Genomic DNA, 27,517 nt, shown 5'->3' with positions numbered 1-27,517 from the left:
CAGCATTCTGTTAAACTCAATATTGACACATCTGCTTACCACGTGTATTAGTAGCCATGTCAGCCACTTTCTGAAAGGCATCCAAAAAGGCAGCAGCTGCTACTACTGTAGTCCTGAAATGCATACAGATAACAAAACATTAGCAGTGTCTCATTGCTGCCTATTTAATTATTGCCAAAAACATTTAGGCTTATAAAGAATACCAGTGTGAACTTGCAGGGCCACAAAAAATATCCTCTTTTATGTCTGAATTTAGCCTTCTCCCTCCTCATGTCTTAATCTCTCCCTCGCTTTGTGTTAGGGCTGGGGACTTGCCGGCAGCCCCGCTAATTCTGCGCAGTGAATTGCACGGGACAGGTGCTGTTTCAAAAGAGCACAGCCATTCCCCTTCTAGCTGATTCCCTCTGATGAACTAACATTAAGTAGTCAAACATGAAAAAACCAATCTAACACACATTATACTGCACGCATTAGCCTACAAATTACAGCCACCGCTGTTTCCGAGGAGGACATATATTTTAAGGAGAAGCATGCAGAACCTTCCCTTTATCGAGTTTCCTGACCAAATGCTTTCCTGAATTTCTCATTTGAGGACAATCAGCATCCTCTGCAATAGAAAATAACTTCCTGGAAGTCAGGTTGTTTTGGAGTTTGCGAGCAAGTGGGAATGAGAGAAAAAGCTTCCCTGCTTCAAAAGAAACTTTCTGATCCCATGCTCCTCCAAGCAGCGACCCTCCTCCCAACAGGTCCACCAGCAATCTTGGAGACCCTACAGTCCAAACTGCCAGCCCCGCTAACCTCCCTCTCCCTCTAGATGTGAAAAATGCTTGGAGATCACACATCTATTCAAGCGGAGAGCCAACGTGAGTTCCAATTTTCCAATGCATCTGCTCTAAATAAGTAGGCCTTAGAGCCCCTAAGCACCTCAGCTTGGTACCAGACTTCTGATGGTGTACAGTCTGGTTGACCCGATTTAAATGAAACCAGGCCAGGGCTCTACAGATAAAGTACTACTGTGCCCTCGCCACGGTTAGCTCGTGGTTCTGTTTCTACACATCTTTTATACCAGTAATTCTGATTTCCTCCCCTCACCGTAACAGTCAGTCTCTCCAAGCAAAATCCTGAAAGAAGACCTTTGTCCTTTGCTTCAAGAGTTCCTTGGCATCCTCAGAGAGCCCAAGAGATCTTCAGGAAAGCTGATCCATGGCCAGAAAGGACCACAGAACTGCATCACTAGGTCAGATTTTACCTAAGTCTCGCTCCAAATGTGCTAAAATACGGAGGACGCAAATGGCAGCATAACAACTGGCCTAGTGACCACACACAAGATTTGACTGCAAAATCAGGCTTGAGGGGACGTGCTTGAGAGGATGCATAAAGACTCCCTACATACCCAGGCAAAACAACCTGACAGTTCTCCAGATAGCTAGTTCTGGGGCTAAATATTAGCAGTTATCTTTTTTCAGGATTTTCCTTAACAGTATTTGTGTACTTAGTCTTCCAAACTTGTGGGTCATGCTGTTATTCATGTACTATGTTGTTAATTATTAATTATACTGCTAATAACAAAGTTCCATTTCTCTAGTAACAAGATACAGGAGGAGCTGGTTCCAGCTCAGGTGACATCTGCTCTCCTTTGTCAGACAGGGCACACAGAAATGAACCAGCAGGAAAAAGCTCACACTAGCTGCAAGTAAAGAGCGAATACTTGAACGCAGGCTTTCAAGCTGTCTGCTTGCACGTTCCTGTAGCTAGAAAAGCACTGTGCTGAATGCAACACCACAGGACTGGAAAATAAAATTATTTTTCGTGCCTTCCCAGGAGACCTATGTTTAAATAGTATAAAGGGCTAAGGAAGTTCTACATTTCCCTCCTTTTACTACCTCCTCTATTTTTTCCACACTCACTCAATGGGATGGGATCTCTGGAAGAGGACAAACCATGTGCAAGTGTGATATTTTAAACACGGCATAGCAGAACAGCATGTTCCAGCTGTTTAGGACAAATGAGCCTAAACAATAGCTTCCTCAGAAATGGCTCACAACAATGCAGAACCACAAAATATCCTGCCAATAACCATACCTGTTACCACCACTGCTGCTGTGAAAAAATGCTGATGCTCTAGGGAGCCTAGTGGAGATTGTGGTTTGGGGAGAGCAGTGAAGAAATGGAGTTTGGATTCATATCAGCAGAAATACACTTTACAAATGAATTCTAGAGGGAACAAAATTGGTCACAATGTGATACGTATGGTGCTTATTAAGGGAAGTCTGTGGAAAGTTATATAAAATGCCATTTGCAAAGTAACCCCCAATAAAGTAAGCTTTAATGAACACAAGTGAACGATCCAGCATGGGAATTCCCTTAATTTTTAAGGCAGAAGAAAATGTTGCTAAGACTACCGGAGACTCTATTTAATGTTTTGAGGCCTCTTTTAATAGAAACCAGCTGTACTCTATGCTGATAAAAAGGACAACATATGTCTGCTAACTCCAAATGTGTATGTTCACTGAACAATAAACCATCTTTTTCCATCAGGATCTAGGCCATTTAGCTCAATTTATGTTTTTTATTATGGTGGTAATTATGTATTTTTCTAAAATACATCAAAACAGCAGCAGTGGCATGTGCAAATGCATACATGGGTGTTACATATGAAATATGCAAAATTTTACTAGGACATGCTAAGCAAATTATCCTGGTGGAAGTTGCATCTAATTTTCTTAACACTGTTTGCACACACAAAGAATTGGAGGGGATCTTGACTGTGCAACACAAAACTTACCGAAGCTGAGACTGCAACTTCCCAGCTTTATTTATAAAATCTTCCCACACTGGGTAGCTTCCCTGCAAGAAAAAAGGAAACAATAATGAATACTTAATTTGGACATTCAATCTTTGATAGCCCAGATTCAACGTTCATATGAAACTAAAAGCACAACTAAGACTTGGTTTATTAAAACTTCATCCATTAACACCAAAATATATTTTCCCAGCAAATTATCTGTCACGTCTTTGAACATCAGCTCCAGATAGATGGGACTTAACTAGTTCTGATTCCAAATAACAGAATAAGTCCTCTGGGGAGCCTTTACAGTTTTCCCAAGTAGATACACTGGGGGAGAAGAGGGATTTCAACTGAAGCAGCAGTAAGAACCTCCTTACTTTGGATAAGCACAATAAAAATAAGCATATTAGAAGTGGGGTGCTGGGGTATTGCAATAACATGCACCGAGAACTTCCCAACACCCAAAGGCAGAATCCCAGTTGTCCTCCTCTACATATGAATTTCTCTACACAATTTCCAAGCTCCCATCCTCTTTTCAAAAAGCCTCCAAGATAATGGTCCGAGTTGCCCAAGAGACCACCTCAAACACTGTCTCAAGGTAACAGAGCAATCACTCTCAGGAAAGGCAGAGTCACCATAAGGAGCCCAACTTTCTCAACAGCTGCCCTATAGCTGCAGGCCTTGCTGCCAAAATAGTCCGCAATGACCTTGGAACCAATTTCACAACTGAAGCTGGTAAAGCAGCGTGGCATTTACAACACGCAAAGTTTTTGAGAAGGTTTAATTCCTCTCGCCTTCAAATTTCCTGTGAACTTTTCTCCTCCCCGTTTTATATTGTGTTAAACGGCCAATTTTCATTTAGAATATAGACACCAAGTCATCTTCTGATCTTTAGAAGTAAAAAAAAAAAAAAAATTGGGGGGGGGTGATTTTTAAGCTTTTTTTTTAATCCTTTTGGACCCGAAAAAGGTTAACTTGCTCTCTTGTAGTGTAAGTGCAAATTTTCTGTTAACATTAAAAATGGTGGCAGAAAGAACCCTCGAAACTTCCCTTTGATTGGAGTCTAGAGAATAAAAAAAAGAAAAATCCATGCTTCTTTTAATAAAGGTATAAGACTTGCTGTTACCAGAGCAACGACACAATAAAACCTAGATAAGGCAGCTCCTCAAGGCTAACGTTACCACCGCTCTGCCTGCCTGGAAGAGGCTGCAAGCAATTGCAGTTGCTTGCAGCAAACTCCATCCACCCCGATTAACAGGTGCTGCTCCTGTTTTTAAGAAAAATGAAATCCATCGCTCTCACTACCACGACGAGAGCCCGCATCTCGCTTTGTGCGAAACAATTAATTCGGGTGCGTGGCACCTCGCCTCCCTGTTGCCCAAAGGGGCTTGGGCAGCGCCATGGCAGACCTAGGTGCAGAAGCTTGCATCGCTACCGCCCCTACCGCGGGGCACTGCCTAGGGCGCTAACTGGCACTCTTAAAAAAAAAAAAAAAAAAAATTACTGAAAAGTCATTCAAAGTAATGTAAACCAGGTTGCCCTAAAACCTCATTATGCCTGCACGCTAGGGAGAAGGGGGAGAGAGGATAGCATTTGTCAGGGTGGGAAGAGCCTGAACATAAAGTGCTTTGTGCTAAGTGAGGATTGTCAGCCATTTAAAAGACAGAAGAAACGCACCAATTAGTTGAAAAATGCCATTTCCCTAAACCTATTAGCCTTACTAAAATCCATGGCTCTGAACCCCATCTCTCCCAACAGTCGCTGCTGGCATTTCAGCGTCTGCCCGCATGCCGGCCATGCATTATGCATGCAGACGCCAGGAGCCCTGAAAGCACCAACAATTAACAGCAGGGCCTAAGGCTTTACCCGGTTCTCCAGCAAAATGCAAGCTGACAAGCGCAGGAGACCACAGCAGCCCGACTACGTTTCCATCTCGGTGGCGTATTATCCTGCTAACGGTGCCTGATGGCACGCAGGAGACTGACACCAACCTTGCTTCACTGCAAAACTTAGGACAGTGCTATCAAAACATAGCTCAGGAAGAAAACTTCTTTGCCACGCTGGCCACAGAGAAGTCAAAGTCAGAAGAGTCACCTAGCATTTCTACATGTTTATTCTTTGTCTTTAAAAATGTTGTTCTCTAAGTCAAGCCTATGTAAACAAGCTGCAGCAGCTCACTTGAACTGGTTGCTAAATTGGTTTGATTAAAATCAATGTAATCTCTTCACGTGGACATTCCTATGCTGGCCCAAAAGCAGCTGATCTCATTTCAAACAGAGGAAAAACCCAGCAGTTTGTTAATTCTGTCATATTTAAAAGATCTCATGTCTTTCAATGGAGAAAGAAAACACTTTTCAGCAGTTTTCCATCAAACACATGAATGCCTGTATAATCTCTTCAGCCTGCAATACCTTGCTGTTTTCTCTCTGGCTTCTCTCCTATAAACTTAGCTGAAAATTAAAAAATGTGTTTTTATTTTATCTGTGTCCCAGTAGAATTTGCTGGGTGCTTTTCCCTTTTGGAGCCAAGTCAGCAAGTCCTTCATCTCTCTCTCCATAACACAGAATTCGAGTCTTGCACACAAATTGTTGATCCCATTCGAGCCGTTTGTTCCGTTTGAGCTATTCCAAAAAAACATTTTCACCAGCATATCCTTGCTAAAACCAAAAACCCTCGATCCCCACCAAGAGCAGAAGTGCACAACGTCATCTACCACTTTACATGACCTAGTAATAGGTTTTTATATCATCTCCAGCACCTGGCAAGCAAGGAAGCCATTTAGTGATGCTTGCAGGGACAAGCCGAGAAGATGACACAATCCAAGAACGAAGCCAGTTCTGTAAATAGCGCAAGACTCCCGTAACCTGGGGGTGTTCCCTCTCCAAGGCCTCCTTGCATGTCACCTTGACCAAGGCAGCCCCTCTGTCACTCCATTTCTCATCTACACCGCTGGAATAACGGTGCTTCCTTTTGTACACGGTGGCTAAGGAGAAAAATACAACGGTGGTGGAAACCACACACTAAAATAGCCATAAAACTTACACCTCAATTTAACATGCATTACTCTTTCAATTAAAAGAAGAAAAAAAAGGTAGAATACACTGTCCTTGACTAAAAAAAAAAAAAAATCTGTGTGTGAAGTAAAGCTGCTTTTGGAAGAGTAGTAACGTGTTTAAAAATACTGTGATGTTTCCCAACTCTTGCTCTGCGCCTTCTGCAGCTTCTGATTTCAAATAGCTGATAAAGGAAATCGATTTTTCCCCCTTCAAACGTCAGGGTTATTGAGGCCTCAGTGCTATCTGTAAAGGCAGCAGCCTTCCTTTACCTTTCACCCCTGCTCAGAGCTAAGAAAACCTCGCAGGAAGAGTTGCTACGAGAATCTGGGTCCCAAATCCTCTACTTGGCTTCTCACAGGTTAAAATAGAAACCAGCCACGATGCCGGTTTGTTCGCATGGTTCAATGGACTATTTCCCCCAAAGTAACATCGTGCCTAATTATTTCCTCACCGTCAAACGGCCGGCACGGGATGTCCTTTCCTGCAAAACAGACGTGTCTACCATTGCACCACGCCGAGGCAGCAAGGCCGTGAAGTCCCTCCTCGCCCGGCAGCGCCCCACCGCCACCCGCCCGTCCATCACGGCGCCGGCCGGCTGCAGCACGCCGCTATCAGCCCCGACTGCTTAATTAGGTGGTTTATAGGTGATGCGTCACCCGACCCGAGGGCCCAGCCACGCTCCGGCTGGGAGCCTGGTTTTGGCGGCCCAGCACAAACGCAGCTCTACAACAGATGCATTCAGGTCTGCTTCTCCTTTCCTTTGGGGCCACCATCGCGCAACAGGCACGAGCGGAGACCCAGAAGCGAAACTCAGCGGTTTCTCAATAAAGCAAGGGCAGCAAAGCATCGTATTTACCGAGACTGTTATTGATTAACATCTAATGGCAAGAATAGGAACCCAGATTGCTATATTTATTTGAGATTACAACTTGAGTATCAGCAGCCTTGACAGTTTAAAACTGCTCTATCAGCCCCGCTAATGACGATCCTTCCGTTTTCTCCATTAAGTGGAAAGACGCTTCCCTCCTTCAATAACTTACTCCACGCAGCCCAACTCCCAGAGACGAGATGCATCTCATCTTTTAAAAGGACACCATCAAGTGTTTTTAAGTGCTTTCGCCCACCAAAAAGACCCGTCAGCCCTATCATCAGCTCTGCCTGGGAAACCAGCTCCAAGGGCAGTGCGAGCGGCTCACAGCAACGGCCCACCTCAACTTTGGGCTAAGGCAGATGGAGAAACCAAATCTGGCTGCTACCGCAGGGAGGTAGGTAGGAGAGGAAGGGACAAAGCGGGCAGTGCTCTGGTTTTACTGCACCGCTGCCAGATGGGTGCTGAACAATGACTATCTACGGACTTCAATAAAAAGGAAAAAAAGGCACTTTTCCACCTTAGTCTAGTTGTGCAGCTACGGAAATCATATAGCTTATCATCTATCCAAATCACAAGGATTATTACGAATGTTTCATTTCAGTGCCATTCACTACGCTACCTCCAACTAGCAAAGAGACGTTCATGGTGTTGGACACCACACAAACTCACAGATGTTACAAACAAAAAAATGACCTGGATGAACAGCTACAGCTTTCACATGGAGACTATCACTTTTCCAGGGAGCCTTCAGCAGGCAAAACAGGAAAAAGCAGAGGGGAAGGGGACAGGAAAACACTGACAGCCTGAAAAAAGGCTTCCGGGCACAGATGTCTCAACACGTGGCAAGACGCAACGGTTGACAAATCCATTTCCCCATCCTGCTAACATCTTGCACTGCAAGCTCTTCTCTTTTCTGAAATCGTTGGTAGTCAGCTAGGGAAAAGGGCACTTGGCCAGACGTAATTGCAGGAGTTACAAAGTACTACCCAAGGCTAATACACTTCTCCATACGATCTGCAGAGTTCACACAATTTCCAGCTGAAGAATTGGGCTGCCCAGGCCTTTATTAAGCCATGAAAGCTCTTGAAAGACACAGGTGGGGAGAAAATGAACATCACCTTACTTTTACTTGCAGCAAAGAAGTTTCAGATTGGACAATTCTTCCTAACATCCAAGGAAAAGAACAGTTGAACTTTGAAAGGTCAGGTCTTTAATAAGAAGTAACACATCCATAGGGATATTCTAGGAAAACACAGTACTGCCAAAACACAAGGAAAGGGGCTACATGACTGCCAAGTCCCTTCTGTATTTCTAAGCTAAGGATATTGCCACGCTTAAGGGAACTTAGGGCTTAGCTTTAGCAGCAGAAGAGACTCCTGACTCATGCAGAACCCGTGCTGGGCCAGGAATGAAGAATCATTAAGAGCAAAAGACATCAAGTTCACTGGATTTCCCAACAAAAGCAGGACACACGTTACCAAATGGAAGGGGAGGAGACAGGTGAGAACTCCAGGTCTGACAGATTAGACCGCATACAAGTGAAAGTAAAAGCAAGTCAAAAATCAGATTAAGATGTTATTTAACCTGTAACTACCCTTCAGGAACAAAAAGAAAGAATAGTTAAAAGCAAAGTCTCGTGTCAGTACAAAAACACTACTGAAGACACTTCACATGCTATAAACAAAAAACCCCCAGTCAATTAGATATTTCTTCTATGCATCACAGACCATCCTTGTTTAGTATTTTCAAAACTCTTTGGTTTTCAGTCTAAACAGAGCATGAAACACTGTGAAAACACTACCATAGGATATGGGTAATGGCATAATGTCTTGATAAATCAAGACAAAGATCTGATCAGAAAACTGCAGAAGAGGATATACCCCCCCACCAGGAAAAAGCAGAGACACATCAGTTATTTCTTTTCCCAAAACCACTTGAGGAACTTTAAGGAAGGATCAGTTCCCCAACCTCTGAAATGCAGCACCTACTAGCAAGGAGGTGCTTATTAGACTAAGTATTTATTTTTATATTTATTTTATTTTTTAATGTCAGTATTAGGTATTTACTAAGCCTGCACAGCGCCCCGGCTTACAACCCCACGAGGGTGCCTGCTTGCTCAGCCAGTAAAGCCCCATGTCAAACCTACGTCACCCGCAGCCCCGTTTCCCAGTAAATCTGAGACACAAAAACTTGGCCCCAAAGCAGCCACGTTGTGGTTGAAACCCAAACCAGATTGGGTAATTAGCAAACAAAAAAGTTATAGTCAGACTGTGAGAAAAACGTAGCATGCATAAACATCCATTCTCCCTCTCTCTAAACACCGGAAGTTATTGGGGGGGGGGGGGGGGGGGGACGGACACCACTAGTCACAGCTTCTGGGGAACCTTTTATCCCGTGCTACGTTAAACAAGCTGGACATGAAGTTGTCTTCCAGAGGAAGCATTTAGTTCCATGTTCCTCCCTTCAGGTCTAAAGAAGCCTGCAAGCCTGAATAGCAGATTTCTCCTCAGAGACTCATCAATACTGCCTTTCATCCACTGAATCATTAAGTGGCCACCGTGCGTATTCAGCAGCTATTTTATAAACCCACAATATTTCAGCTGGATCAAAACTCAGATAATTAAAATACTGAGAGGCACTCATTCAAGTTAATGCCTATATGGTGCCATCTCGAAGCAGAGCTCAGAGCGTTGTGCTGGTACCTCCACTACCACCCCTGGGGTTTGATCACTTCTCCCCAAACCTCTGCAGAAGCAGGAGAAATCCTTTTCTAAGTGTCTGTTGCTGGTCTCAGCAATCTCCATCACACCAACAGGCAAAATGATCTCCAGGAGCCAAGAACAGGCAGTCTCTGGTCCCAGAGCACAAGTGTCCAAGTTGACCGCAGTCTCCAGAACTACCTCACATGGAAAAAGGCAGCAACCAGGCTGCAAAGTTTAGTGCTTTACTGTCTGGAAAGTACCGAAATTGATAAAGTGCAACTATGCTTATCATAGGCTATTTTCTCACCATTTTGCTCATGAGAAAAGAAACAACATCATTTTCCAGCACCAAGTTACACACTTTGGCTTGATCGCAGACAATTTGGTTTAGGAAGCATCTCATCACAAGATTTCATTAATGAAAGTCCCAAATTGGCCACAACTATTAAGCCACTACACAAAGGACTTTACTGATATTAAACAGCACATACCTGACTTACATGACAAACAAACCTCAAGCTTGGGTTAGAAGCCTAGTGGCAGTTTACGGAGAAGAAAAAAAACGGAAGGAAAAGAATCTGATCCTTTTTATACCATAAATCAAATTCCTCCAGTTACACAATCATGGCTACCATTGCACACACCAACAATATCAGCATGCACAAGTTAATTCATGCAAGCGTACTTTTTTTAAACTATGCAGGACAATTTATGACACCCTGTTTGTACACCAGCTAGCATCCTAGAATTAAAATAAACCTCACAACACTATTATGCTACCTACTTGTTGACCAGTACAGCGAAAAACGCTAAGCTAACGCACAGCCTCACAGCACAAGACAGACGAATTCTTCGTAATCTACCACCCTGTGATTAAGATGCTCCAATCACACTTCTCCAGTTAGAGAGGCCCCATAATTTCGGTTACAGAAGAGGAATCGAACACCCTTGTGTTGAGTGTTGATCATTCATTTGTAGACGTCATCTGTTCTGCCTGCAAACAAGGGGTTATCACGGGGAAACAGCAATGCGTCTTAAGCGGCAACAACAAAGTAAAGTGATGTGCGTGTGTGTACAGAAGCAGGTATTACACTGGGAGCTGAAGAGCATCCCCTCATTAGCTCTGTGCTCTAGATGCACTCAGCTCCTTCTTGTCCTAGGGGAAAGGAGCAGGAGTCACCAAACCTGCAGCCATATCTTGCCTTTCTGCAAAATAGGAACCATTCTTAGGAGCTAAGTCACACACTTCCAGAGCACTTTGAAGATGAAAGCTGTTATGGTCCTAACCACAAAGCTACCAGACATTTTGTCTCCAATCCTGCGAAACAGCTCAGCATTCAAGCTATTTCAGCCCTGGAGGAAGGAGTTAATCAACATACTTAAAGGTCAGCTCAGATACTAGTGCACCGGGCAGTGCTCAGCACCTTGCAGCATCAAGGCAGACCTAATTTTGAATTGGAAAACACACCCTCGAGGAGGCAAATGCACTTCTACAGCAGCCTCTTTGTGGTACTAAGTCAAAACCATCTGTACCCATCTTTGTGTGCTTTGAAGTAGACCAAAAAGTAGACCAAACTGTACTTTTTAAGCACAGTTTCTATTCTGATCTACATCATGTAATCCTTTCCATTCCTCTTCAATACCTCTGGGTAGACCATGGACATGAGAGATGTTTTTCAGAGGCTGAAAACACACAGGCTGTTGAGCAGAAGATACTATTTACAGACACACAGGAATACGCCAACTGTAGCGACTTCCGGACTTTGAGAAGACATACCTACAAAGCAAAACTTTTCTTGCCATTCTGTACTGAAGATTTTGGGGCATCTGCCACAAGCTCAGAACCGAGGAAGCAGCAAACCCTTTGGGAATATCACCCTTTGGTACGTATTATGACAGGCTCAGTGCTGGTTTACACAGACTTCTTGTCCTCCCAGATTTGTTCAGCCAACTGCTTTATGCAGCCCCGCACAATCCTTTCGACACTTACAGCATTGCAAACCCTATTATACAGCCCTTGGCATCCTGCCAGATCCAAAAGGCATACTTTTCAAAGACATGAAAAACTCCTGTCCCCAGTATGCCAGAAAAACAAACCAGCCTCGTACACATTTAAACAGCAAATGCTCCTCGGTTGTATAAATTGTCAGGGCTCACACAAGACTGTTTGGATCAAGAAAGAATGTGTCCCCCAAAATAATCATTTTACTGGCTGTATGGAGCCCCCACATTTAAGCAGGCATCAGTAGCTCTCTTCCTGCATCCTCCTGCTCAATCTTTGCAGCACGTTACTCCCTCCACCCTTAAAGATGTTTACAGAAAGATAGCGCAGCTGTGTAGAGAGGGCAAGGAATTTCTGTGTAAGCAAACTAACTGTTTGGGCAAGCAGGCTGCTGGCAGGCAGCAGGGGTAAATCAGTGCAACTAGCTAGGCACCAAATATGTTGGTGGTAAAACCTTTAAAACAAATTTTGAGAAAAAAATGTTCAGCTGCATGGAGCAGAAATTAAGTCATTTCATGCTTTTGGGGGGGAGGGAAAAAAATGCAGATTTTCTAGATTTGGAATAACCACTTTTCCTAAGGATTGTCATGAAAAGGATACGCCAGTGCAATACAGCACCCATGGGAGACAAAGACTCCAAGCCTGTACCTGCACACTGCACATTTAACTTTTTTTCTTACACTGGTTACCATCTTTAACAGCTGGATGAAACTAGACCTTAAAGTTACTGAACTTAACATTCCTCATCTCCAGAGAGACCCCAAGCTTCAAATAAAACAGAGCTGGAGAAGAGCTGTCATATTACTACATGTCAGAGTAACACAAATTTGCCAGGTTCTCTGACGCGTGCAGGCGGTCCCTTGGATTCATCTGAACGCAGAGGACTTGCGGCTGAACTTGCAGGAGAAACTGGCTCAGCATTTTATTTCTTCTAACAAAGATCTTTCCCTGCTCACTTTATATTGTTTTTCTGACAAGCACAAGGCCATCCCTCACCAGCAAATCAGCCCTACTTATCAAATGGCTCTTAATCCTTGATGTGACCACCGCCAGCTCCATCTTCCACAAAAAGCAAGATGAAAAAGCTATTTATCACCAGTCACATCCTAAAGGTAGGTAAGAGACTGCAAAAATGGAAATATTTCCTATGCCCGTCACTGTACGTTCTCTCTCTTTTGCTTTCTCTCCAAGACCGACAGCTTTGAAAGGCTGAAAGAAAAGGCGCACTGTGTTCTTGCCCAGAAGAGCTCACCAGTTGCAATGGGCAGAAGGAGAGGGTCCACCTCTTTCTGAACATTAAAACAGCAGTAACCACCAAAAGCAAAGGGTTGATGTTATTGAGATTTCAGCTAGAAGATTATAAATAAGGTGCACACACTAAAAAATTAAAAAGACAACATCCCTGCCTGTAGCTACCCTCTAAATTTTCACTCCTTGTGTGGGAACTTTCCTTCTTGTTCACCAATGGGACGAAGCTTGGAGCCCTTCTCATATCTGCACGTCCCTCACACGCAGCGAGAGGAATGAGACCAACTGGTAGTCCTCACCAGATCCATTAAAAATGAGTTAAAACCAGCGTAAGTAAAGCCCCAGGAGACTTGTGCAGGCCTGACTGCTCTTTATTTGTATTCCCGCCTGGCTGCGTCAGTGCTGTACGCATACAGCAAGCCCCTGCCCTGCCAAAACACGTGCTGACGAACGAAGAGCACGTGAAGAGGGAAAGCAATGGCATCAAGCAAATGGTGAACCTCAAATGCTGCTAATTTCAGTGTTTCCAAACGCGTTTTCCTCCTTTTCTTTTTCCTTCAAGATAGCAGAGAAGGATGCGACTAACAGGAACACAGGATTAGGGCTCAAAAGGAAAAGCAGCATTAAAGAGAATACTCTCTGCATGAAAAGACAACATCTTCCGAAAACCATACTCAAAAGGTCCTCCCAAAAAGTCATCTGCACAGATTTGCTTCACGCTACAAGAAATACTGACGTTAACAGCACATTACGGCATCTCGTTTCCCGGCTGCCAGAAACGCACTACAATCCAGCGGGATCTAACGCGCTCTTCCCGTGAGGAGCTACAGAAAGGATGTCGCGGTCAAAGAGAAACCACACAACGTTAGAATACAACGTTCAAAACTGCTCCTGCCAGGGTACCTGTGGGTTTTTTGTTGTTGTTTTAATAAACGTCAACCACTTTGAAAAAGATCTTGCATAAGTGTATAACAAATTACAAATACGACATACTTGAGGAGGTATCACAGGGGACACCAGCACTTTGGGAACGGACAAACCCCCGGGGCGGCCAGACTTTTCTCCCGTCTTCGTGATTCTTTCATCTGATCTGGAAATGTCAGAGCATCAAAGCCCAGTTCTAGCACACACCTGCCAAGTACAATTCCAGCTGTGAACCTGCCACAAACAATTCGGTCCAGATGTGCTCTATACAGTACATAACAAATTCGACCCTCATTTCACATGGAAGATATGGATTTCCTTGTTGGGAAACTGAAGCTCCAGGTGTACCTGAAGTTGCTGTACAGATGTACTGTTTGTTACTCATTTTTACACTTAACTCAGTAACATAGTGTTCTCCACATCACTTAGCTTTAAACTTAATTATTTTGGAGCTTGTTTTGTTGAGTATTGATTACATAACTATATTGTGGTAGAAGAGTGGACAGATATTTGGGGTTTCTAGAGAAAAATTTACAGGCAGTTTGAGGGACTGCAGCCAACAAAAAATAATCTTGATATCAAAACGCGATATATTAATCACGTTGGTGTATATAGTCCTCATTAGGCTTCAAAGTTAACACACTCCTCAGAAAACTAGAAGCAGTCGCATTGCTCTGAACAATTCCAGTTTCTGTAACTTCGTCAACACCAAAGAGAGCTCAAAATTAATGACAGGAGCACCTGAACGATTTATTACTCTGAACAAAGAAGAAAATCAGTCCACACACACTATCGCCCTCACCTCAGCTGTGGCACCTACCTGCATCCACTGGCAACACTTCAGAGTACTTCTAATACAGTGTTGACTAACCCCACTGCCTTTAGTATTAAGTTGGAGGGAGAGCAATACATATGATAAAAAGAAGGTCCAAATTATTTAGTTTATAAAAAAAAAAAGAAGAAGAAGAGGCGGATTCTGCAGCAAACCCCTCAGCACTGCAGGGCATTTGGGACCTTGATCACAGGCTGTTACGAGGAACGGGCATCGACAGCGCGCTTGGGTATGTGTGGGCAGACCCCGGCACCGAGCCTCAAGGATCTGCCAGAACCTGCCCACACAGACCCGGCTGCACGCAGCAGCGCTTAAAATGCTAATTTTCACTTTACTACTAAAGGTACGACTAGCTGAAAGGTTCTGGGTGGCTGTTATAGAATAGTTACTTTTTTTTTTTTTTTTTTTTTTAAAGAAACCGGCACTGCCCTTTGTGCACAATTCACAAACGATTCCAGTGTAGCTCATCAGCCATATGGCATCAGCTGCAGCAAACAAAAGTGCTGGTCCAATTTATTTGTTCTACTGGTGCTAAACAATGAGCAGATTTTTTTTCCTTTTTTTTTTTTTAATTTTTAATTTTAACCACCACCAGGCTGCTAAGGAATTGCGACGTGCTCCAAACCCACCCACCCCATACAATGCCTCCGCAATCTGCAGTTCACAAAACAGGTTCCACTACTATGAGGAAATAAAAAAAAGAAAAAATCACAGCTGTGTCCATTTCCATAAGCGCCTATCAACCCAGTTTGGATGGGCAACATTCCCATGCAAGGAGTGATGAGCAAGAAAAATCAACGTGCCAAAGATTCATTTGCTCAAGAGCAGGGAAACGTTATCACTTAGAGAAAAGCAGCAGAACGAACACACTCCCTGTCCTCCTGCCCTGAAATCCCAAACCACACGCTTCTTCTGGAGCAGAACATCTCCTGCATGCTCCTCGCACAGAGCACTGAAAACGATTCCAGGATTTGTGACTGTTTCCTGTTTTGGGGGTTTTTTTTGGTTGCTTTATTTCAGAGCGTAGTTAGTAAAAAATAAAAGGAGAATGACGGCACGGAGACCACCACGGCGAGGACTGCAGCATCCTCCTGCCAGACGCGCACCCGCGCTCCCCCTCCTCTCCGCAAGCTGCCCGCTCTCGACAAGCCACGCTTTTAATTAAATGTCTCCTAGACATCTGTCTAAAGTGCATGCGAGCCCTTGCCAAAAAATAACTTCCAGCACCGGCAGCTTCTCCTCCCCGCCCCAAAGCGCCAGGGAAGCCGTGAGCTCACCTGCGCTCCGCCGCCGGCCTCTGGCCTCCCGCGACCCTCCGCCACGACTCCAGCGGTGCCGGGCAGCGGTGCCAGACCGGCCAGGCCCCCTTGCTCCCGGGGGCACCAGCAAAACAGCCCTCCCACGCTACTGCTTTCCACCAGCCAAGGGTGGAGAAAACCCTAAAAACCAGAGAAAACCCCGCAAGAACGCTGCCTCGCTGCCACGGGGGCATTCGGAGGTCCTCGCTCCACAGCACCGCGGCCTAAGGGGTCTGGGGGGTTTGGGCGAGCGGAGGGAGCCGGGAACGCGAGACTGTTGCGTTTACCCATCGGATAAACCCAACGCCACCGACGAGAGCGCAGCCAGCACGGGGGCCGTCGCGCAGAACGCTCCCTGCAGCGCTCGCCCTCCAGGCGCGCCGCAACTTCTGAGCATCTCCAGGAAGAAAATCTTCGTTTTATTTATTTACTTATTTTTATTTTTTTTAATTGTGCCCTTGCTGGCTGCACCCCACAGCTTCACCAACCCAGCCCCTGTGTGCATCCCTGCCGGGCAGCGCTGGCACGGGGCGAAACGATGGGAAAAAAGGGGGGTGGGGGGGAAGGTGAAAAAGGAAAAAATAATCATCATGATAAATAGCGATAATAATAATAGTAATAATAAAGGCACCAGGTTTGGAAACACAAGGTGACAGCTCGCACCCCTCGGCGGGGGCAAGCGGGAGGGCGAGGCGGTGGCCGGGGCCACCTCGCCCGCAGCCCCCGGGGAGCCGCTTCCCAGCGGCCCGCGTCGCCCCCCGCCCGCCCCCGCCCCGTACCTTCATGTCGCTGATGATGGTCTGGAAGAGCCCCCCGAGCGCGCTGCACTCCTTCTCTATCACCGCCTCCATCTTCCCGGCTCCGGGGCACGCCGAAACCGCGGCGACTGCGCTGCTCGGCTACGGGGAAACCAGCCGCCCCCCCACACACACCTTCCCCCTCACCAAAAAATAAAAATAAAAAACCTTAGCAGTCCTCAAAAAAAAAAAAAAAAAAATGGGGAGGGCGAACAAGCCAACGTAGCTAATCAAAAAAAAAAAAACGCACCTGAACTCCTAAGAAATAAAAAATGCAAAAGGAAAAAAAAGGGGGGAAAGCAGCGCTGCGGGGGCTCCGCGCTGCAGGCGGCCGCGACGGCTAGCGCCGGGCGCGCACGGCCCTCCCACGCGCGGGCAGCGCCACGGCCGCCGCCGCGCGGCCCCTCATGCCCGCCGCCCCCGGCGCCGGCTCCGCCGCGGCAGGCGCAGCGCCACCTCGGCCGCCGCCTGCAGCGCAAGCCCTCGCTCCGCCGCGTCTGCGCGCGCTTAAGGAAAAAATGCACAGAAAAAAAAAAAATATATATATATATGTACACACAAGACCACGGAATTGCGTGTTAAATCAAGCCGCGCTCTGTGCAACCGAGCCGCTCCGGCGCTGCCCCGGCGGCAGAGCTCCCCGCCCGATCGCTCGCTCGCTCCCGCCCGCCCGGTGCGGCGCGGCGCGGCCCCTCCGTCGCGCCCGCCCGCCCGCGTGCAACGCCCTGACTCGGTGCGGTGCGGCGCGGTGCAGCCCGGCCCCGCGCGCCCCCGCGAGCGCGCGCAGCGCTACCGCCGCTCGCGCCACCGCCACCGCCTCGCTGCGTCACCGGCCCGGGGGGGGGGGGGGTTGGTGCCGCGGCGCGGCTGCTGATTGGCCCAAGGAGAATGATGGGCGGCGGCCGTGGGAGCGGTGGGGTGCCGCGTGTTCGCGTCCCGCTGTCGCCTGCCCGCGCGGTCGGGGAGGGTGTCTGGGGAGGTCGGGGCCGCGCTGCGCGATGGCCGAGTGTCGTTCCCGGCGTGTTTCTGCCCCCTGTGAAGAAGGGCGCAGGGGGGGCCCTGAGGGGCTCCCTCCGGCGCTGCCCGCCTGGGGCGTGGAGCTGTCAGGTGCCCGCGGGGCAGCCCACGCGCCCGTTGGCGGCGGCCGCTAAACCCCGGCGGCCGTTAAGTCCCGGCCACTTGTGGCGTCGCGCGGGCCCTGTGCTCCCTCGCGGCCTGCTCGCACCCGAGGGAGCTCAGCGGCCCCCGGGAGGGCTCCCCGCGCCCCCCCGGCCCCACTCCCCGGCTCTCGCCCTCTCGCCACTGTCTCCTCGCTCCGGGGGCCAGGCGGTGGTGCGGCGGCAGGGGACCCTCGGGGCCCCGCGGGGTCTCCTGGGGGCCTGTGCCCAAGGCCTGTGCCTGGGCTGCCTCAGTGGTGATTTTTGCCTCATCATCATCCTGTCTGGTGCCATTTGGGAACCTTGCAGCGATGCCACAACCTGAGACACCGCTGCAATGGTGAGCGTCGAGTCCTTGCTCCAAAGGAAGGTTGTGATAGCACTGTTCAGAGCGAGTGCTGTCGGAAAGCCTGAACTCTGGTGAAGAAAACATTTTTTGCCATTGTTCTTTGCAATTGCCAAACTTCTGCTGTTTCAACTGAAAAATGTCAAGTGGCCTATCTGACTCAAACTGAGTAATTAGAAAATTTCATCTGAAAGTGCTCAACAAAGTTAAGCTCATATTTTCAGTTGCATTTAGCAGAGTGAAAAACAGAGTATAACTGACAACTACTTTAATCATATATTAAATGGGGCCATTTGTACATCCTGTGTTACAAAGGTAAGACTATATTTAAGGTTGTTATGATGAATTATATATAATAAAATATATTTTTAAAGTAATTCAGTTTTAAAATTCTCTATGCTGAAACCCCAAATTCTCCAAAACATTGAGGTTGAAATTCATTTTTTATATATATACACACATGCATATATATATATATGTATGTATATATTATGGCTGAAGTCCTGTATGCACTAATGCATGTGCTTAATACAGCAATGTTGGAGAAGTAGGCTAAATGTACTGAGGTTCATGAGACTTTTCATAGCACTGAAGCTAAGTGTGTGCTCATCTGTTTCAGGGAGTTGAGGCCTTAAGATCCTATTGCTGCTAACTCCAGTGGAACCACCATGCTCCTGGGAAAATAGACTGCCTTTCTATGCAATTTAATAAGATCCAGATGCCGAACCAGGAAAATGTAAGTATAAAATAATAAGCCGTAGACCTCAAAATGAGTTTTCTCTCCCTTCATAGATACATACACACACGGGTGTGTGTATAACCAATGGCTGAGATGGAAATTTAGGAATCCAAGGATGAAAATTAAAGAGATATGAAATCTATTTATCTTACAATCTCTGCCTGAGAAGACCCATTATGGCACACCATCATACGTTGGCTCACTTCAGCCAGTATTTAGGCACATACAAATGTTTCAAAAGGTTTATGTTATCTGTGTTAATATAGCAATGGTGAAAAATGCTGGGCTGGTGCCATACCTCCAGCGGAACTGTTGCAACACAGAATTCAGCAGTGATTTCCCGTCTGCTTTTTACCACTTCAGCTAGGAAGCATCTCCCCCAGGTCTGACTGAGTGAGTCGTTTTGTGGCTCATTATGACCCCCTCTCTTGAAGAAAATTCTAGTACATGTCCACAGTGGTTTGTAATAACTACACCTGCTCATCATGCACAAACCTACAGCTTTAGGTGGTTTTGCGTAACTAGCATAACGATTGTCACCTGAGACAGAGTTATATGCAGCAATCTAGCAGTGAAAGTTTGTGACCTACTTTGCATTCTTCACTCACCTCACTTCTGGGATGGTCCTTGTTTTAACACAAGTAATATTTTGTATAACTTCCTTTTTAGATAGCACAATTTCTAATGTAAGAGGCTTCTAGTAATAAAAATTAAGAAATACATGATGCATATGTGACAGGATGGAAACAAATCTATCTCTATAAATAAAGGGTTACTGAGAAAAATATTTCAGTCAATTTTTAATAACTGCTTTAATGCTTTAGTTTTCTAAATAAATCAGTCCTGTCTGCTCTGTACTAAGCAACAAATCTTCATAGAGTGATGATTTTCAAACCTCAAGAAATTATAACACATGAATTAGGCATACAATATAAGATAATTTTTTTACCTTGCAAAACTGAATGGTCAAAGCATGCACACCATTGGTTGTGTAGAGTAACTTGCAAAACCACTGTAAATCAAGCACATCCAGTTACATGCCTGTCACCTAGAGAGATCTTACCAAAAGTGTTCAAGGGGAATATTCTTCTGTCAGAAAGTGCTAGTTTGTCAAAAATGGAAATATTATGTTTTCAACAGACTTTTCATTCAGAGGACAAAGAATCAAAATGAAACACTGCAAACAGAAAAGTTTTGTTTTTCATTTCAATATCTTTTATTTCAAAACCTATTTTGTTAAATTTTCCTTGTATATATCACTTAAAATATTGTTTGTGTTGTTTTTATATTTTAAAATTTTTGTTTGTTCACAGAATGAATAGATATAAAGCAAGAACATGTAATTTAAAACCAACAAAATGGGGTCTTGGTGACTGAAAACTTTTTCTTCTTTAGTATTGAAGGACATTTCAGACTTTTAATTTTATTCTGCTTGTAAGTGACTTTCAGCACTAGAATTTTCTGCAGAATGGCAATTCAGCTTCAGCCAGCTGTAGAGTGAGAATTAGCATTTTTCCTCAAAGACCTGAGTCCAAATGGTTGTTTAAAGTGCAAGTAAAAAGGAGTTTGGTGATTTTGCTCTAATGTCGGGTTACCATCTGTCACATTATTTCGGAGATCTACTTGACTGACTGATAGCAAATCACTTCCTGCAAACATTATTTGCAAAACTTTTATGGTCAAAGCTATTTCTGTGTTCATGAGACATCATTACAGGGGAATGTTTCATTACCAAGTGATGACATTCTGTAAAATATCCTGTTGCATGGGCAAATGCCAATACCACTTCATGACAGTTGGGTGGCTGAGTGTATCTTATTCGGCAACCCCCAACAGATGTCAACCTCAAAATTTGTCAGCAGCACCATAGGATCCCATGTTCTGACACCCTTCAACACATTTGGCGGTCTGCTGACACTGAAACCCCAAGAAGGCTGATGGCTGAGAATAAAAGTATTTTTCCAGAGATAAGTAGGAAGCCTGGGCAATGACGTGGTCACTTTGCCTGGCCTGGATGGCTCTTGCTAGCCTTCCCACACTGCGTACCAAAGCATGAAAGATAGCCAGAGTGAGCCAGGACATAAATTCATGAGGGTCAAGTGTTCTCAGCCCACTTCCAGCTCTGCCAGTGGACTTGCCTTATGACAAGAATGTATCCATTCACATTCCTGTGCTTCACTTTCTCTATCTGTAAAACAAAAATCCCAAGTTTTAAAAGCATTTTAAGCATTTTCGCACCAAGCACAAGTGTGAATTTTCATTGCAATCAAGACAAATATATACTTTGTCAATGTGCTATAAAAATGTTTAACTGGCGTACTTATTTAGGTCCTGATCTTACAAAGATTTAAGCCCACTTATGAATGTGAGTAGCCCCATAGCAGACTAGATTACACATGCACTTAAGTGTTATCAGATTGAAGTCATAGAACAACAATCTCAAAAGGTACTTAATCACCTTTAAATTACAGTGTTCCTAATTTAGCTAATGTTATTCCCCAGGGAAAAATTGCCTCATCTAGCATACAATCAAGAAAGAATCAAGGGCTGTTCCTTCAACTGGCTGACAGTTCAAAAAGAGATATGATATTAAAAAAGGGTTGCTAAAGGCTGAAGTATTTTATTGAATTATGTTTTTAAGAAATTGATGCAAATGAATAGCGTAATACTCCATTATACTTCCACGGAATCTTTCATCCTCAAGCTTTCCTAAAATAAGCTTGAAAAACAAATGTATGCTTTCTTTAAAATGGAACAAGTATTCTGACCCTGTTGGAGGATTTCTGATAATGATTTATATTTTGAAGGAGGTTTGTGTTTTCTTCTTTATAGATTTAGGAGAAAGAGCTGTCTGCTAAGTCCCTGACACAGTCCTTCAGTCATCAAGGTGCTCACCAGATACAGTTCTGCTCTATTCATGAAAGCAGAGGAGATCACTTTACAATGCCCAGTTGGCTGGAGAAGTAAGATGGCAGGCAATAGAGCCAGAAAGATGACAAAAGGAATTTATGAGAAACAGAACAGACCCAGTAGAATTCATGTGAGCCAGCAGTCCCAACTTCATTACAAATTTTAAATAATAAACCCTCTCTATCACTAGTGAAGGATCTGTATTATATCTAAAGTGAGTTGATTATTCACTGGTCATGTATGCAGTTGGGACCAGGTGAGGGAGAATTCGCATTTTTCTGGAACAGCTGTTTACAGTTTCTGGTCTGAAAACATGAGAAATAACAATTGTGTTTCAATTTGTGTTTCTCTAACTTTATTCAGGTTATTTTTGTGCTCCAATTTGTTTTTAAATAACCAAGCAGCATTGCTGTAGTGTGAGTACCTCTGCAATAGTTTCTGCTTGCTGGCAAAATAACAGCTGCTATTGCTTTACCATGATTGATTTCCACAGAACAGCTCCATCTAAAGCCTACCTACAGGCAACAACTGCGCAGCAAAAAAAATCTATGCAGTCTCATTTTCAGTTGTAAGCTTTTCTCAGAAGAAAAATACATTTTCAGCAAAGTCCAACATGGGTCGTCATTTAGTCAGAGCACATTGAGGATGAGCTGCTTATTTTTAACAGAATAAATTAATCTTCCAATTTTTTTCCCCCACCAGGTAGGAAAACAAGTCCTTCCAATGGCTATCTCTGTTCACAAGGTATGAAGGATCAGTATCTGGGCTTTCATGCTATCAAGGACTTTACAGATTGGCATGGCTATTTTTATTTTTCAGTAGTGGAAATTTTAAATGTTCATGCTAAGATTTTCCATCTCAGGCTGATAGATTCAGAAAAGGTGCTGAGGCCTATCATTGCCTTCTGACCAATATCCTGTCATCTGCCTTAAGACTGTTGCATGATGAACCTTTATAAATGCCAGCTGGGGTTCCTGTGGCTGAGGTTATGCAGACACTTTCACCTTGTGTAAGTCCACACTGCCACTGAGAGCACATTTCCAAGCTGCTTGCTCACCCTCTTTAGTTGGGTTTAGTTTTTGAAATTCTGATGAAAACCAACTTGAACACTAATCCTTTTTTACAGGCCTAGACACCTGGGATGTCAGTAAGGAGAAATCATTAGGTATAGGTTTCAGCTCTTGGTCCAAGTTAAAGTTCTGCTGTGAACTCCATGGACAGAAAGCATTTTAAGTAGATAAGATCAGGCTAAGAGCCTGCTACTGTATAGTTGCTTCAAAAAAAGAAATGGCAGAATTAGAATTAGAAACAACAGGAGCCCTTCCAATGAAGCAAAGAAGATGGACAAAAAGAAAAATCTAGCCTACTTATCCAAATAATACAGGCAGAACAACACGTACTGGAATTTGGGACTAAAACCAAAGAGAGCTGACATGAGGACATACTGCAGGGAGGGACAAGAAAAACAGTGAAGGGTGCCATTGTGTGACTATTTTAATTAATTTTTGTAATGAAGCCAAAGCTCTAATTTACCACATCCCAAAAGTAAATAGAAAAGGTTATGACCTTAATTTCAGAGGTGGGGAAGGAAAACCTAATTGTTAAGTAGTCAGCTGTCACTCATTATTGCAATTGGGTAGATGCACTCTGTGTGTTACTATGAATAGTCCAGGTTCAGTAGTCAAAATGGTAATGGCAGTTTCAATCTCTCTCTCCTTCTTCTTTCCAAGTTTTTGATTAGTAAGATTTTGTACTAGTTTTACCACGTGGATTGCAATACTTCCCAATCCCCCAGACTCTGAATAAACCTGTTTGGGCCAAGTAATGTTTTTTCTTTTGTCCTCTCAATATATAGATGGTGCAACCTTAGCAGGATACAAAACATACAGACATGACAGGCAATGCATCCTGCCTTCTTACTTTCTGTTAGCTCTGAGTACCAAGTGGGTAAATGCCTATGCGGGAGCTAATAACGGAGAGAGAACATTTGTGTGAAAGATCTGCAAGCTGAAAAGGTGCAAAAGCCACATCTTTTCTAACTAGGGCCACTAATAAGTATTATATTTAATAAAATGTGCATTATATGCTATTCCAAAAATGCCTCTGTTCCCGTCAGTCAGACTTAGCACAACTGTCTGTGCGCAATGCAACGGTGTTGTGGGTTTATTTTGTGGGCTGAGCGAAAGATGCCAGGACAGATCTGAGATCTGTGTGAGGTCCTTTCGTCTGATCAAATGCTGTACCTCTGTACATGCCCAAATGAAAAGAGTACAATACTGAGTGCTCACTAAATGAAGTGTTTTATACTCTGGGTCTTTTTGTTCTTTGACCTATAATGACAGTTTGAAGAGGAAGTTATCCAGTATCAGAACATGCAGGATATAAACAGAAATGTTCATAGTAAAAAATGCTGTTCTAGCAAGTTCTGCAATGTCAGAAACAAAGGAGTGAGCTATGTTAAGCTGACCAGTTCAGACAAAGCATACTGGTACTAGACAGTGTGAATATTATTAGATTAACACCTATAATGTGATAGCTGTCATCCAAAACACAAATAACAATCAGTTCCTTCCCGAAATACTTGTGCTAATAGTGTTCCTCCTCTCTCGGCATACACAGAAACAGCCTTCTTTATACTAGAAACATGAACATTTCTTTTAGCACTCTCCTTTTATTCAATATTCCTACTCAATATTCCTCCTCAAAATCCTGAATTACATAGTGATCTCATCTATGGTCTGTCTTTAAATCTTCATTGGCAAGAGAAGTTAGTTTGCTGGTTGGCATCACAGTTTAACAGTTTAGAACTTGAGCACAAAATTAGATATATTCTTCTGTCAGGAATAAAGATCATCAGGAAAATTCACATTGTGCTTTCAACAACCAAGAATAAACATCATGAATGACTTTCTAAACTTCTGCCAGTATTGGAAAATAGCAGCTCTTCCATCTTCTGTGACTGTCAAGAATGGACTGTTTTCTTTGAAGGACATGTTTTAACAAAACACAAATTAGTGCAAGTCTTTATGAAATCCAATGCCCTGTGCTACCACGCAGGATGATCTAATGGTCTCTTTTGACTTTGAAATCTACGGCTGCATGAATCAATCTCTAAAGAAGACCCAAGGTTTAGCATAAATCTTGAAAGACAGATGCCAGTCTTACTGATGTTCAGGGATGATATATAGGGAAAGCACTAGTCCCAGTGGGGTTGAAGCATAGCAGTGGGAGAGAGAAAGTTCTCAGGATAAATGACTTGTGCATGCCCAGTAAGCAGTGTGCCAGTCTCCACAGCTATATCTCTTTTGAGGACAGGAAGGTTGTTGACAGAGGTAATATCTTTCATTAGGCCAAATATGATATTTGGAAAAAGTAGACAAGTGCCTGAGTGCATGAGTTTTTCCTGAAACCTGATTGAGAAGCAAGAAACTTCAAAGCTAAGTGAAGACATTTAAAATATGAGAATGATTTTGGGGTAACATTTGACATTGTTCTAATGTGTGAGAAAGAAAAGTGTCATGATGTGAAAACACATCAGTTTTGGTTTTAGGGCTGAAAATATCTGCCCTGGATGGCTAGGTACTTGATTGACATCCACTTCTTTTGGGCTTTTTTATCCAAATCCTTTGGCAACTCTTATTTCTCAGCCTATGCTCTGTAGAGCAGGGATTAGTGAACAGGGCCTGTTTGCATTAATTCTAACTCAGAGGCTACAGCGCGGGGTTCCCTCCCGCCAACACTGATTGAAAAGGGGAGTAGATTTTACGCTCTTTAGCTGCAAAAGAGCGCTTGGCTCGACAGTCAATGTTGGCCTTCAGCTCTATAGATCTCAGTCACCTGCAAAGAATCACTGCACACTGACCTAGATACTCTGTCAACTCTTCTGCAGAGCTGGTTTGGTTATAAGGCTACCATTTCCCTGGTCTCTGCTCTGCCCTACCTCCTACCTTGGAGAGAAAAAAAATGAGGGACAAGTTAAGATTAATCTGAATAGCATTTTCCTCCAATGTTTTTTTCTGGAAAACAGAGTTTCCCAGGGAAATCTGTTACCTTATTCTTTCCCTGCCGCTTCCCTTCTCTACTTTCTCCTTACGTTGCTTTACCCAGAAATCTTACCACTTTTCAAACATACACTGTTCTCGTGAGAAGACAAATGTCTTCTGCTCCATTCCCTTCTTTCCTCAGATCTCCACCATGTGCTCCATAGTACAACAACAGAGAATGGGGAGGGCAATTTATTAGCTAAAATGAGAATCACAGAAAGAGGATAGGCCTGGATCTCTGACAGCAGCCATCTGAAATGTTTGAATTGCACTCTAGTGTCCTATTATTAACGGCACTCAGTCCAGCTTGATAAGTACAACTGGATAATATGAAAGTGTCTTTTTAGCCTCTGATTTGTACTAGGTAGGAAATTAAAAAAACAAACAAACCTTAATTGCCTCTAAAATTTGACAAGAGTCAAATTAGATTGGCAAATCTATTTTTTCCTCTAAAAAATGAACAACTTTAAAGGCACATCTGGGATTATCAATAAAGGAGAATATTTATCTATGTAGTCTTGCTGTAGAGGGTTATAGGGGCAACACCAACACAACATCCCAGAAAACAAACTTCTTCTGACTTCTTTGCTTCATGTGGCAGATTTAGACCTTCAGAAAACATAACATCTTGCAGCTTAATGAAAGCACAATACTGCACCACCACTGCCTCCCTCAGTAATTTAAGGAGAAAAGCTTCCTGGACCTGAAGGCCTTTTTGTTTAACTTGGTACACTATAGACTGCTTCTGAATAAAATCTGTACACTTCATTCTACGCAGAACCATGTTGAGCCATGGACTCAGTTCTCTGCTCCTCCACAGTGCTTTTGTGTGACCTTAAGTGAATCATTCAGACTAAGATGCTCAAAGGCATTGAACTCTGTCCCTTAGTTTCCTGTCTTCAGTATAAGGCTACCTAAAAGCCGTGGGTAAACAGACAAGTAACTCCATAGAAATGGAATTTCTTTTATATCTCGTCCACTCTTTCACTATTAGACATAGCTGAAGCCAACCAACATGCCTAATCATTTGTAGATTTATTTATTTGAAATCAGAATAAATCTCTCTTTCTCCTTCTTTGGTCTCAGTTGGGGTGAGAAATGATTGGATCACAGGGCTTTGTAGTTTGCCTGTTTGTGTAAGTACTTCTGTCTATGAAATATGAGAAACCCGAACTGAAGAGAAAAGGAAGCTGAGGAAAATGATCTTGCATTTAATTCCAAGGGTGGTGAGGTGTATGATTACCCACATTTTGAGGGGGAATGGACTCCACAGTCCTGATCCCTGTCCTGTCTCTCATGTGTATGAGCCTTCCCCACTGACCAAGGGTGAAATGTAACTTCAGCCTCCAAGGGCCAGGCAATCTCTGCAGTAGTGCACCAGAACTATAGGGGCATCTGAATAGCAGAACAGAGACTTCGATTTCGGCTTTGTATTCAGCGAGCCTGAGAGAACAGTCCTATAGGAGATTCAGCCATAGAGTATGACAGGAACAGAGACCATTAGCTCTAGATATTCTTGCAGATTGTTCAGATGAGTGGCAAGAAAATACTGTGAGGCAGAGCAATAAAAATCACTTGACATGATTTGCAGGGCAAGGTGAATAACATAGAAGTAAGGGGAACAATGTGTCTTTATTCCCAGGTATGTAAAAATGTGACTTTGGAGCCTGATAATTTCTTAGAATTAAAAAAAAAATCCTGTAAAGACCAGAGTCTTGAGAGAAGTGAGGGATTCCCTGGATTTTGGAGGCATTTTTTTTAAAGAAGGAGGAAGCAAAAAGAAGATGAGATCTGACAGCCCTGG

At 44.0% G+C, this 27,517-nt stretch overlaps 1 protein-coding gene across 5 annotated transcripts in view; it reads right to left on the bottom strand.

Annotated features, from left to right (window-relative positions):
* MTSS1 (MTSS I-BAR domain containing 1) overlaps window positions 1–16,697 on the bottom strand; it is a 121,040-nt gene extending 104,343 nt beyond the window's left edge. For all 5 annotated transcript variants that reach the window (XM_067290168.1, XM_067290170.1, XM_067290171.1 and 2 more), the window contains exons 1-3: window positions 16,501–16,697; window positions 2,786–2,847; window positions 40–113 (exon numbers count right to left, since the gene is read on the bottom strand). In XM_067290168.1, the coding sequence (XP_067146269.1) occupies window positions 40–113; window positions 2,786–2,847; window positions 16,501–16,572 (208 nt within the window). In that variant the 5' untranslated portion in view covers window positions 16,573–16,697. The remainder of the gene's footprint in view (window positions 1–39; window positions 114–2,785; window positions 2,848–16,500) is intronic.
* Window positions 16,698–27,517: the final 10,820 nt, after the last annotated feature.

The sequence above is a fragment of the Apteryx mantelli genome, chromosome 2 (genome assembly GCF_036417845.1).
Source record: "Apteryx mantelli isolate bAptMan1 chromosome 2, bAptMan1.hap1, whole genome shotgun sequence".
Taxonomy (NCBI): Eukaryota; Metazoa; Chordata; class Aves; order Apterygiformes; family Apterygidae; genus Apteryx; species Apteryx mantelli.
Note: the sequence above shows the minus strand (reverse complement) of the source record. Positions and strands in the feature narration are given on the sequence as shown.